This window comes from Lissotriton helveticus, chromosome 2_2, assembly GCF_964261635.1.
Source record: "Lissotriton helveticus chromosome 2_2, aLisHel1.1, whole genome shotgun sequence".
Lineage (NCBI taxonomy): Eukaryota > Metazoa > Chordata > Amphibia > Caudata > Salamandridae > Lissotriton > Lissotriton helveticus.
In genome coordinates, this window is record NC_136060.1 from 144,026,691 (window position 1) to 144,040,903 (window position 14,213).

The following is a 14,213-nucleotide window of genomic DNA, read 5'->3' on the forward strand; positions in this document are numbered from 1 at the left end:
GTAGTGCAAACACGGCCGTCCGGCTGATCTGTAACCAGCAACCCAAAATACCTTTGACTCCTCTTCTACAATCCTTACACTGGTTGCCAGTTAAAACAAGCATTGGCATAGCCAATAGGTCTCGCCTTTGGGACCTTATAAGTGTTTAGCCATGCAACAGTTTATGTTGTTGCACCAAGGATATTGTGCTACATAACTAAATACTTATAAGGTCCCAAAAGCGAGACCTATTGGCTATGCCAATGCTTGTTTTTTTACTGTGGGTTTTCCTAATATTACCATATTTTAGCTAGATGCTACACCAATGGGGGATATTTTATTTTGGTACCCTGGCCTATTTTTTGCCCCAGTCCGACCCTGGTGTTTCTAACCCTAAAAATAGCTAATGGAGCATTTCACATAGGGCAGGCAGCACTATTATCAAAAAACAACCAGTACAATAAAACGAACCCAAGCTGGGATTTTGATTAGACAAAATGCAGGCCTAAATCTAGATCATAATTGTAGGACAGTATCGACGCGCTGCAGGACAGAAAGTATAGACCTGGTCTCACGATTGTTCTGGCACAATAGAAAGCTGCTCGGAAAGGGGGAATTAAATCCCTGAAAAAAGTTGCACAGAGCACGAATCAAGTAAATGTTATAAGGATCAGCAAACAAGTGTGAATTGAGCGGAACCTTAATGAAAACGAAAAATCGAATACAGAAAAGGTAATAAAGAAAAGCCGCGCTCTCTTTCTGTGGCGGGCGGGCACGCGCTCGCTCAGTGCGTAGGAGGGACGCACTGATCCTTATTCTCTTACGCATCTGTATAGGAGGCCGAAAGGGGGCACGCGCCGGCAGTCAGACAGACGGACGGACCGAGCGCCATGGAGCCGCCGCTGCTGCTCACCGCCTGCCTCCTGCTGCTCGACAGGGCCCGCGCCGACCTCTCAGGTGAGTGCGAGGAAAGAGGGGGGGGACATCTCACCCTTGGGGGGGTGGAGGCGGGGGGGGGGTGTCTGTATGTGTGCATGTGTGTGTGTATGTGCGCTCGTGTGCCCGTGTGTGTGTCTCTGTGTGTGTGCTTGTGCGAAAAGCAGGGGCTGTGGCTGTGTGTGTGTATGTATGAGGCTTCCAAGGAGAGAAAGAAGAGACAGGAGAGGGTGAGCGCGCGACCTGATCCCATTGCGGCCGGCTGCGTGCGCGTAACAGCCTCTTGTCCGCTCTGCCTACTCCTTGAAAGTCAAAAGCCTGAAATGATTACAAAAGACTCGCTCTGCGACAGCAGGCCTTTGGCCTGCAATCGCAGGGCGAGTCCTAAAAAGAATAGTTTTCAAAATGTGTTGTTTAACTCTGCAGGGAAAAGGGTCCCAATACCTCTGTCAGAAGCTCAGGCGCTATCATCTCACTAGGACTTTGTGTTCCAGTGATAAGGAGCATCTTGTGATACCGCGCAAGTAACTTCAGGAAAGCACTAAAAACAGAACTGTTATAGTTCCTACACTCAGTTTTGAGTTGACCGAGCGCCGAGATACCCCTGTGGGGGTGTGATTCGTACGCAATATCAAATTGATATTATAAAGGTTTCCTTAATTCTCCCCATATATAGCTTAGTCAAAGATAAAAACATAAATTTGAAGCCAAATATAGTAATTCAGGCATAAACACATGCTGAATGATCTCTCCAACGCATGATAATGAAGCCTAGACGTTTCAGGAACACTGAGAGGAGATGTTTTATAAGTTGCGTAGTGCAGCCATGCAAATATCAAAATAAGCATATGAGGCCGAAGAGACCAGCATTTAAGCACCAGTTATGAAGAGAAATACAAAGCAGCAGATCAGGAGCATGAGAAATGTTTAAGGCAGAAAGAACGTCAGAAGTATGTGCAGCACTGAGGAGAAAACATTCATTGCGGTAACAATTCAAATGGTGGTCGCAAAATACTCGCTGAGAAAGAAACGCTCAAAAATAGCTGAAAATGGCTTAAATAAACAAAGAAAAGGCAATAGTCCACGGAAGGAGGCGTTTCATCTCCTGAAGACTGCCTTTTGTTCAGCGCAGGGTATCCATTTGCACTTTAAAATGCATTGGTAAATCCGAAGCGGTAAGGATCCCTGAGACTACGCGGCCATTTTAGGCAGCGTCCTAGCTACTCCTGATGAACTAGTGACGTTTTAACTAAGCAAATTTCCAGAATCTGTAAATCCCCGCAATGCACTTTACATCAAACACCAGCACTGTATGTAGCCCCCAAAAACACCTTTTATTTTGTAAAGGAGACACATTTCTTTCACAGGCTTCTACCCCATCTTGTGGGGGAGAATCAAAATGGTTTTCAACAGGGAGAATAATTGAAAAGGAGCATGAAATATATCATAGATATTACTCAATTGAGCATTATGCAAAAATTACATATGCTGCAAAAAAAAGGATACACGTGGACATTGCAACATATGGAACTTTTACATAATGCTCTAATTGAGTAATATCTATGATATATTTCACGCTTCTTTTCAATTGTTCTGTTTGTTTAAAGATTGATCATGGCTCCGAAGCAGTTTGGTCATGAAAAGTTTTGCGTAGGGCATATATAATAGAGAAATATTACACTGGTGCGACATTGAATTGCCCACACTGCTATTTCCTATTCACAGTTTCACAGAGCTTTTAAATAGAGACTTCCTATTAGCTCTTTGTTGAAACCATTAGCCATGAGAATAAAAAAGAACATGCAGATATAAAAAGGTGTTTGCCTTCTGTATGGACACTCCCCTATATTGAAAAAAACACTTCTTTGCAGGCCAAAGGCTACAGGACATAATGGTCTTACGCAAGTTAGTTTGAATGTCTAAGTCATTCATTTAAATGGCAAACACATCAAGTAATCTTTGAAGTCCCACAGCAGTTCACTACATTAAAACAGCATCATCTGCGTAAAGTAAGACTGGGACAAAATGTTTACTGTTTTTCGGTAGATCAGTGCACTTTTCGAGAAGATGTGTTCTAGATCATTAATGTTAAGAATGAACAGGAAAGGGGCCAACACAGATCCGTGTCTTACCCATCTGCCAATAGTAAATCTTGTTAGTGCATTCACTGTTTAGCCTGTATGTGACTCAAACCGTGGAATTGTAATATAAAATCATTTAGAATTTGAAATCGCCTTGTCCACCCCTTGTCTCCTAATTATACACATAGTTTGGAATGCATAACACCGTCAATCACAGTAGTTGGATCCATAAATGACAAATTCAATGTTCCCTGCCTGGCCTTAGTGTATTTTCCAATTGAGAGTTTATAGGTTGAGTGCTTGATCAACAGTGCTTTTCATTTTACTGAAACCATTATTATTCTCAGGTAAAATATGTTATTATCTTCAGCCTAACACTCCAACCTTGCAAGGATAATGTGCCCCACAAACTTAACCAAGGAGTTTAGTAGAGAAATTGGGCAATAGCATTTCCTTTCTGCAGCCCTTTTTAAAAATAGGAACCATGATAGACTCTGACTCGCTGGGTTCTCTCCGACAGAACCCAGCGAGTCCGCCTCCCTCCCTTTCGCTCCGCGGCCACCAAGATCATCTGCGGCATACCCCAAGGCTCATCGCTCAGCCCAACCCTCTTCAATATCTACATGAGCCCCCTCGCCACCATCGCACGCAAACACAACCTCAACATCATCTCATATGCCGACGACACCCAGCTGATACTCTCGCTCACCAAAGACCCAGCCATCGCCAAACTCAACCTCCAGGAAGGAATGAAAAACGTCGCGGAATGGCTGAAACTCAGCTGTCTGAAACTGAACTCAGACAAGACGGAGGTCCTCATCCTCGGACCATCCCCATCCGCCTGGGACGACTCCTGGTGGCCTGCAGAACTAGGCACCGCACCGACACCCACTGACCATGTACACAACCTGGGATTCATCCTGGACTCCTCTCTCACGATGACCAAGCAAGTCAACGCCATCTCATCTTCATGCTTCAACACCCTGCGCATGCTCCATAAGATCTTCCGGTGGATCCCTACCGAAACTAGAAAGATGGTCACCCAGGCCCTCGTCACCAGCCGACTTGACTACGGGAACGCCCTATATGCAGGAACCACAATCAAACTCCAGAAAAGACTCCAACGCATACAGAACGCATCCGCACGACTCATCCTCGACATCTCCCGCCACAGTCACATATCAGCCCACCTGAGAGACCTGCACTGGCTCCCCGTCAGCAAAAGGATCACGTTCAGGCTTCTCACTCACGCACACAAAGCGCTTCACGACATAGGCCCCGAATACCTCAACAACCGCCTCACGTTCTACACTCCAACTCGCAAACTGCGCTCCGCCAGCCTCGCCCTCGCCACCGTCCCACGAATCCGCAGAACCACTGCCAGAGGAAGATCATTCTCCTACCTGGCGGCCAAGACGTGGAACTCCCTCCCCGCCCACCTACGTCTGACCCAGGACCACCTCACATTCAGGAAACACCTCAAGACCTGGCTCTTCGAGCAGTAGCGGCACCTCCCCTCCCCCCCCCCAGTGCCTTGAGACCCTCACGGGTGAGTAGCGTGCTTTACAAGTGGACTGATTGATTGATTGATTGATTGATTGATTGATGGGGGCCACTTTTAAATACAGAATTAAGTACTGACAATAAAATGGGCAGAGAGATTAAAAAAGACCCCTTCATAATCGCAAATAGAGCCATCTCCGTATTTTTTGTCATAAGTATAGATTAGTGGTTCACTCACGTGTCCATAAATGAAATTATGTTCTGAGCTTTCGAATGCCCAATATAGTTTACTGTCAACATGGTTTCTGCAGAAAGGCTAGGCACGAGTGCCCAACTCCAATCACAGTTGTGCCCATGACAATAAATTATCCTAATGATGGGAAACTTTAAACACTATCAGGTCGAAAGCCAGTATGGCAAGGGCAACACTGTAATGCGGGCTTGAATCTAAAAGCATTTGACCCTCTCAGGACCCCTCTGAATATTTTCCTTGTACACCAGCTTTGTCAGAATTATATGGAGGTGCCTAGCTCCAAACTTACGGTCTGACCCAGGTTCTGCTTGATTATTTTAATTTTATATGTTGCCTTTTCGCACTTTTCTTTTAGTTTGTTTTTTAATTTATGAATCACAGGAGAGTTGCTGCATTAGCGGAGTGTCTAATTTTTTTTTACTTTTTACTAACTATTTATAATATATACATCTGCAGTTTAACTCATTTTACCATGGTTTATTATTAATGAGAAAATTATTTAAACACACAACCATTATTGCAGCTCCACTCAGCGAGCGTATGCGTGGTTCACATTAATCTCGGAGTCTTAAAATCTTCCATCTTTTACTAGGCCTCACTGGCTATATTAAGAACTATTATAGAAACAAACACAATTTAACGTTAATGAGTGAATTATAGCCCTTCTGTTTGGATGTATGACGTTACAATGCATACTTTTACCACGCATACCTTTACAACGAGGTTTTTACCACGCATACCATTACAACGCATAGCGCTTAGAGGTGCTGGATAGTGGTAAGTATAATTTTCTATTCCAACTCCAGTCCCCGTGGACACTAGGGAAGGTGTTGGATAGAAAATTAAACTTATTCCCTATCCTAGAGCGCCCCCAGCGCAGTGCGTTGTATTGGTATGCGTGGTAATACCTGCGTTGTAATGGTAGTGCGTTGTAAAAATTTCGTTGTAAACGTTACATACCCTTCTGTTTACCTCCCCCCTTTACTAAGGTATCCCTGTTAGTGATTACCTAGCAAATAAAGCCACATATATGCGTCATTTTCTCACCTGTCTTCCTGTTTCTGCCACAAATAGACAAACAGTAAACACATTTATGCCACTTTTGGTTATTCTATAGTTCTGGCATTAATTACAGATATCACATTGTCACTCAGTTAGTCGATTATGTTTGCAACACAAGCAATTTTAGTATCCCACGTGTATTTGTGTGTGCATCTTATTCTATGTTGATTAGTTTTATCCAAACCACACAATTAGTTCATGTTACCGTTATGAGAAAGTGACTTCACGAGGGGTACACAAAATTTTGTTTCTCACCTCGCGCCATCACCAACCACGCCCCATGCAGGCCCTGAAATTAGGTCACAGACTGCGTTCGCTCAACAGCTTTATTGCTTGCTTGAATCTATAAAACATTTAACTTCTCAGGATCGCTCTCATTATTTTCTGTGTACATCGACTTTGGTCGGAATTTTACGTCGGTGCTTGGCTCCAAACCTACGGTCATTGGAAGCCATTAGTGACATTCTAGAACACAGTGTACACTATGTTAATTTTACAATTTTGGGAGATTTTAATTTTCATGTAGAGGACGAGAGCAGTAAAGAATCAAGGTTGCTCATAGATAATATGGCTAAATTTGATCTTAATCTATCAGTCAAGGCTTCTACTCACATTGCCGGACATACCTTTGACGCAGTGTTTTTCAATTTTCCTGGTTTGTCTATTGAGAGTGTCTTCCTGGTCACCCGGTGGGGCCACATGTTGATTACGTTTATTATTCAGGTTCCTTCTTCTAAGTGGAATGGAACAAGCAGGCGTGCAGATAAAACTGTAAAAGCCTGGAATAAAGTGGACAGAAAGGAGCTAGCGGCGATCTTGGAATTGTCACTCCCAACAGTCACTTGCGAGGGAAATGTAACAGTGGCAATTTTTCTTCCTGGATTGAGGAGGGAGCTAATAAACGGGCTCCACCCAAATTGGTTAGGAGTTACAGAACTCGCCCTACAGTGGGACGGTACTCGACCAGGCTTAAAGAGTTAAAAAGAATCCGCAGGAGACAGGAAAAAATCTGAAGGAACAATTACTCACAGGCCGAGAAGGCAAAATATAACAGGCTTCTATCTAAATATAAATCAGAGATAAAAGTTGAAAAAACAAAATTTTTCTTTGAGAAAAATAAATCAGCAATCGACTCCTCTAAGGAACAACTTAGAACAGTTCAGATGCTCTCATGCCCTCCTAATTGCAACACATTAGCCCCTTACGCAAAATCTCTGTGACAACCTAGCAGAATGTTTTTAAAATAATGTAGAGGCATTATACAAGGCTTTTAAGGCAGGACAAGGGGAACATGCCTTCGTTCTGGAAGTCATAGTTTCAGTAACAATTACCCAACGCTAAGTAAATTTCCATCCCTTACAATTGTTGAGGTGGTCCAGTTGATTAAATTGACAAGTGTGGGTACCCTATCCACCCTTGTCTCATGAATATTTTTCAGGATTTGGCAAGTTTGACTGCTCCACTTACAGCCTTACTAAATAATGTCATGGGCAAGGGCATCTTTCCATCTGAAAAGAGTGTTGATTCTTCTTCTACGAAAAAAAGTACATTAGATTCTTATGAAGAGAAGAATTATCGCCCCATCTCAAGACTTCCAGTACCAGCAAAAATCCTATAGAGACACCTTAATGTGGTCCTCTATGACTTTTTGGAGCAAAATAATACCCTAGATGGATCTCAATTTGGCTTTAGGAAATCACATAGAACAGATTCACACTTGTGGTGGCAACAGGAGAGATTTGTGGGATCATGGACAACAGTGGAAAGGCTGCGATGGTCGTTTTGGAATTATCCACTGCCTTTGTCATGGTAAGACACAGGGTCTTGAAACTCTGTCTAACGAAGATCAAGACTAAAGTAGCGGCCCTCAATCTCTTGGTATCTTTCCTCAGCAATAGAACTTAGTCAGTCTCCTATGGAGACTTTACCTCGAGTTCTTCTTCTCTGCCATGCGGGTTCCTGCAGAGGTCCTCATTGACCTTCACATCATTCAACATTTACGTGGCTCCACTGGCCGAATTGGTCAGATCTTTTGGCTTTAACACATTATCTTATGCGGATGACACGCATATAGCTGTTTCCATTCACACTTGTGTAAACAAAGTAGCCATTAGTTTTAAGAACTGAACAACAGCAATTGTTAATTGGTTGGGAAGCCAATGCTTAAAACTAAACTCCAATAAGACGGAGGCTCCTCTTTTCGGGTCAGATTTGTCTTTTTGGAGTTCCTCCTGGTGACTCTACGAATGGCCCTTCAACCACTCCAGTCACCAAAGTAAAAAAATCTAGGAGTGATCTTTGATTCCAAAATAACGTTTAAAGACCAGACAAATCAGTTGATTTCCTCCTGCTTCTATCTTTTAAAAATACTTTTAAAAGTTGTTGCCATTCATCTCTATGGATCTTCAAACACCTGTGGTTGTCTCTTTAGTGGTCTCTCGGAATGATTACTTTAACGCCATCTATCTGGGTAAGCAATAAGGTCTGCTCAAAAAGCTCCAGAGTCTGTCTCTATGAAACTGTTGCCACCCTGGGCAAGCATATCCAGGTCACATACGCAGCAGACCTGGTGTTTTTTGTCTGTCTTCCAAGCAGGTGCTCCGTTTTCTGAAACATGATCAATCATGTGAGGTACACTGGTTGCAAATCAATTATTGACTCCTTTGGTCCTTCTGGGCCAGTGCTGAAGTTTAAGTAGGCTTTAAGATTACAGAAACCTGGATTAGGTGACAGTAATATTAGTAAGGCCCTGAAACTCTACAATGCATTGCAAGGCTTATAATGTCATAGCAGAATGAAGATGTATCATTTCCTTAGTACGATGGCCGTAACTAGGAAAAAGTCTGCTTGTGCTGCAGAGTAAGAAAAGAAGTCAGTCTTGATGAGATCCAGTGAGTGCAGGGACTAAGGCTGCAAAATAGGAGTGGAAATATTATTACAAATAATGGTGTTTTTGTTTGCTTACTTTGTAAGTGGATTCCAGGATTAAATGCGGCAGAATATATAGAGCAGCATTTCAGGTTAGGTGGGTTCCAGATTTTTTTAATTTTTTTAAAAGTTTGGCTATAACTGCTGTTACCTTATTGGCTGAAAAGGTAGCAAGCAGATTAGATGATTTCCATTGTTTTGGTGACTAGGATTCAGTTGTATAGACCGGATGATTCTTTGGTTTGTTGATTATTTGATTGTCAATATGGAGAAAACAAGAGCTGAGAAAAGCTCAGATGGGGTGGGAGTCACAGGAGAAGTAGTCGATATAACTAGACATTGCCGTCTGGTGAGGCTAACTTTATAACAGCATCTGATGTGCAGCAGTTGGTGCAAAAGGATTGGTAGCAGAAATGTATATAAACAGCATCATCACAGTACAGATGAGATTCTGAATAGAGATTATACATCTTCCATTCAAGAAGAAGCTGTGCTTTCCAGTCATGGCAAGTACTTTTAAACAAAGACACTAGCACCTCTTAAGTAGTTCATTTAAGAGAGGATTTTGGTTTTCCAGCGACCAGGGACAAGGTTGGTGACTTGCTGTTCCCACAGTGTAATAGACCTTCAAGGTATGCGCTTCCACTGGATGACAAAAAAAGATTATTTATCCTGTATGAATGGTGTGAATTGGATTGTCTTATTGTTCCACGCTTCATGCAACCGATGTATTTTTTTGGAGAAGCAGATAAGGTTCTGCTACATGCTATCAAAAGAGGCTGTTTACTAGCCACACTCACTAGACACATTTCAGTCAATAGGAAAGATGGTACCTCAGTTGCTCAAGAGGATAAACCAATAGAGGGCGCGATAAACAAGGCATACACAGGAAACAATCTAGCTTTAACAGCTGGAAAACATGAAGCTTTTACAATAAAATGTTTGTGGCCAGACCAATGAAGGAAGGTGAACATTGCTCGGGTTTGTTGGTAAAAATGGAACTGCAAGCACATTTTCTCTCCATAACTGGATCTGATAGGATCTAAGATTTGGCAGCTGTATCAGGAGCATCCGTTCTGGCAAAAATACAATTGTGGATGAGGTACTTGAAGGTTCTAGAGCTCTCAAAGACCGGAAGCACCCTCTGCCCTGCAAACAGAAACTTCATATTATGTAGACTGGGGTTAGGGCAATAATGCTCCTCACTCCTCCAAGTTTTTAAGGAGCAAGCTCTTCCACTCTAAGACGGACAAGAAGAAATCATCTTCTGGACAGACATCCACCAATCAGAATAAAAAAATGAACTAAATCATCTTCTGGACAGTAACTGGGATTGAGGAAGATACAGAGCCAGGTGGAAGTTGTATCCAAGGTTTGCTTCAACATGGGAGTCAGATATTGTTCGCGATAGGGATTTTATATACTTTGTCTCCACAACTCCAGAGCCGGACTGAAGCCTTACACCTGGTCCAAGAAATACTGCTTGTAGCATTTGGTTGCCGCATTGTCCTTTCTGATTAATCTAGCTTTGCTCATCAGGCAGGAAGAGAACCCCAACAACATTAGATGGATAGTTTGATGCTCTTTCCAGCTCAAGAAGCACCTCTTCTATTGCTCTGACCGAAGACCTTGCAAGCTCTTGTTCTCTGCAATTGCTCCATAACAACGCCCACTGACATTTGTTATTTCTATAATTTAAGGAACATTGAAGAGAGAAGTCACCCACTGAAGGTGTTGATCCTCTATATTATGCTATACAAAGCCTAATATACTGTTCCTCCCCTCAAAAACCAACAGCCAATCATTGCCTTCCTTTTTAAAAATGGCCTGTCTCCTAACACTTCCTAACATCCATTCTTTTCCAAGATGCTTGAACGGCTTGTGTACAAATAACCTAAACCCTGTCTCTAAATTGACAACCTACTCAACCATCTCCTGTCTAGATTGTGGGTATTCCACTTCACAGAGACTGGTCTCACACACTTGTCAACATGTTTGATCTACCTTCTATCCCTGGCCGTCATGGGCATAGCACTAATGTGTTCCCCATCTAATTTCTTTGACTGCTAATTTTCAGTCTTTCTGTGCTCTTCACATTCCCTGGCTACTTCCACAGTAGTGGTAAGACTCTGGGCTGGGTCCTCTCCCCATTTCTCACTAATTCCCATCTCCAGATTTGAATTCCTGACTACTTGATAGCCGACCTCCAATCACATATTCCAAGGCCCTCCTAAAAAGAGAAAATACATTTCCCTCCTTCTGTAGCTCCACTTTATCAATCCAGTTCTGTTGCCCCATGACGCTTTAATTCTTACTCCTGCTGAAAAGAATCGTAGTCTGTTGTTCAACTCTGGTTTGGCCATAGATTACTTTTTCACCACCATCTCCGGAAAGTTATAGATGCTGAACATTGGTCAAATTTTCCCAATCTCTTAACTCCAGATAGGCAATTCCACATCCCCTGAAATTATGTATGGGATTGCAGTGGGGGCATCCTCATCTGCCCGCCGCAATAATCATATTCCATTTTAAACAACGTAATCAAATTTGCAGCACAAGATATCGTCACCTCCCCAGGCACACACCCATCTTGTACTGCCATTAGTTGTGCTGTCATAATAATACCTAAGCATGCTTTATAACGGCTACCCAAGGCACCATTGTTCTATACCTTGCCCGGAATCTTGCTCCCCCTTGCAATTCTGCCATCCACCAACAACCTCTTTCTCTCAGTACCCAGATCAACCTGTTGTTCATTCCATTTCAGATCACTCACTCTGCTTTGCCCCATGTTTGCATCTGTCACTCTCCTGAACTCCCTACCTTCCAACATTCAAACATGAGTAGAGGCACTCCTGATGCACCAGAGAATCAGAACAACTGTCACTCAAATATCAAAAGTGCATCTGCATCTGCTACCATGTTTTGACTGACCTCTCACCCTTGTACATTTGTGTATTACGCAAAATGTTAAGTGATGCACTGTCATTGTTCTTCAGCTCTGTACCCACCCACTGTCTTTTAACACCACTCCTAAATGTACCCACCCAAATCATAGACATCCTCATGTAACGAATTGTACTGTACTGTACTGTAGGTCTTTGATGTAAAATATTCTGCTTACTAAATGCAAGTAAACACAAATACAAATGTCACCACTTACCCAGTTGAAGTTATTCGATTATTGATTTTCTTTCTTTTTCACATTTTTACGAAAGCTTGAAAGAGTGTGTCTTGTGTAGTTTCTCAGCATAAGTGATTTTTTTTCCAGGAAGTAATGGAACAATTCACATTCCTTCTGCACTTTGCATTTAATATTCCGTTTGACTTGTGATCTCCAGCTGCTGTCCTTGTTATGTACCCTCATTTAATAGTTGCCCATTGTGTTTTTAAGTCTGGCGTTAGCCTAGACCTTATGATTTCAACCAAAGTTATCATGTACCTACTTTTTGCCAGCCGTCTTCATCCATTGGTCTGTTACAGTGCCGTTCATATCTTTCTTCTGCTCAGTACAGCATACTGCACGGGGCAGTGGGTCGGTCCACCTCAGACAGTGGCTAACTTAACTGACGCGGTATTCTGCCCTTTTCACAAGGAGTATATCCACATGCAACGTAGTCCCTTCTTCGACAACGTGTGCATTTTGAGACCCAAAAACATGTTAGCTTCTATCCCATGTTTTCATTTTTAGTTTGAGGACAAGGCCTCTTCCCCAGCAGTAAATGGTGTATAAAAAGTATAACAAAACGCGCACGTACTAAATCAAAAGGCTGGCAATCAATGCTTGACCTACAACTCTACCTAACCATATAAAAGCAAGTCCCACACTTCTCCAGTTCAGAAAAAAACTGAAAACATGGTTATTCAATCAGTGATCCACATCTCCGTACTTCCTGATCAAGGTGAGACATTAATGCACTTTTTAGCGCCGAGACGCCCAAGGGTAATTGTACGCGCTCTACAAATGGCATTAATAAATAAATAAATAAATAAATTTACCAATGCTCATTCCCTTTGGGTCTATTAAAATCACCATGGACGCTACTGTTTGTAGATTACATTTTTTAAGAACAGAAGCATTTAAATTATGTTTTGCAGGCTGATTTGTGAAATGTTTCTTCCTTCTTCTTTATCTCTTTTCTCAATGTCTATTCTATGCAGCTTTTTGCAAAGATGAAGAGCATGAGTGTGCCAATCATGATTGTATACCGAAGACACTGTGGTGCAATGGGCAAGTCGACTGTGCAGACAGCTCAGATGAGTGGAAATGTGGTAGGTATTTCAAATACTGCTCTTTGATTTGCTCAATTTGTTAACTGCTCATAAAAGATTATAACAAAGTTGCATTAAAGTGAGTATTCTATTCATCACAAATTAGTTATACTGACAATAAAGTAAAAAAGAAAACTTTTCTAACCTAGTCTCCTCAGGAGGTCTTAATATTTATGTTTTCTATAGGAAAGTAATAGCATTGCTCCACAGTATTACATCCAAGCACCAGGAATGGATGAATAGCATTATTCCTGTAGTGCAGAATTAACTTGGACAATGTGGAAATTTTTTATTGACTCATCTGGCTCTATAATTATCTGCCTTCAGGATTTGATATGTGTTCTAGATTCTCTGGAATGCAGCCCGTGATAGGCCTTCTAGACACCCGGGAACTAAATACTTTGTCAACATGCCAAAGCGAGACAGAATGCCATTTGTTCTGCAACCACTCAACAAACCATTGAGCACTACTTGAGTGAGATGTGTTTCAAGGAACGATCAATAGTGTGAAGTATCACGGAGATGATTAGTGGAACCCAAACCCTCTTCATGATAGAAAGGGACACTCAAGAACACTGGGAAACAATAGATACATTTTAAAGATGCATTTTAAAATATAGTTCTAACCTAGGACCCACGATATAATTATAATAAAAAGAAACAGAAAAGTATCTGCAACATTTATGAATAATCTGAACAGAAGAAAATATTCTATCATATTGGCTGTTAAGATTTATATCAATCCTTCCCTCGTACCTTTGAGTTCCTAAGCTAATTCGAGTTTCAAAGATGGCTCACCCTCATACCTGTTTTGAATAATGAAGTTGTTGTCCAGTATTGGACCTGACATGCTTGGTGTGGTTTTCTCCATCCTTTTGCCTTCAATCTTCCTGTTTTTGGTGGCCTTAGGATTCTGAGCAATTTACTATTGCTAAGGAGTGCTAAAGTGCATGTGCTTTCTCCTTTAAATATGGTAACTTTAGCTCCCACCAAATTGGCATATTTAATGTACTTGCAAGTCCTTAGGAAAGTGGTATTACCTGTACCCAGGGCCTGTAAATTAAATGCTACTGGTGGGCCTGCAACACTAATTGTGCCATTCACTTGGGTAGCCTTTAAACATGTCTCAGGTCTAGGCATTGCAGTCTATGTGTGCAGTTTAAAACTGCTGTTTCATGCCAAGCAAAATTACCCTTTTT

General features: G+C 42.0%; 1 protein-coding gene across 3 annotated transcripts in view; it reads left to right on the forward strand.

Annotated features, from left to right (window-relative positions):
- The window catches only part of CORIN (corin, serine peptidase), a 1,859,037-nt gene that overhangs the window by 1,592,916 nt on the left and 251,908 nt on the right, over window positions 1-14,213 (forward strand). For all 3 annotated transcript variants that reach the window (XM_078678226.1, XM_078678228.1, XM_078678227.1), the window contains exon 15: window positions 12,904-13,014. In XM_078678226.1, coding sequence (XP_078534352.1) covers window positions 12,904-13,014 — 111 coding nt within the window. The remainder of the gene's footprint in view (window positions 1-12,903; window positions 13,015-14,213) is intronic.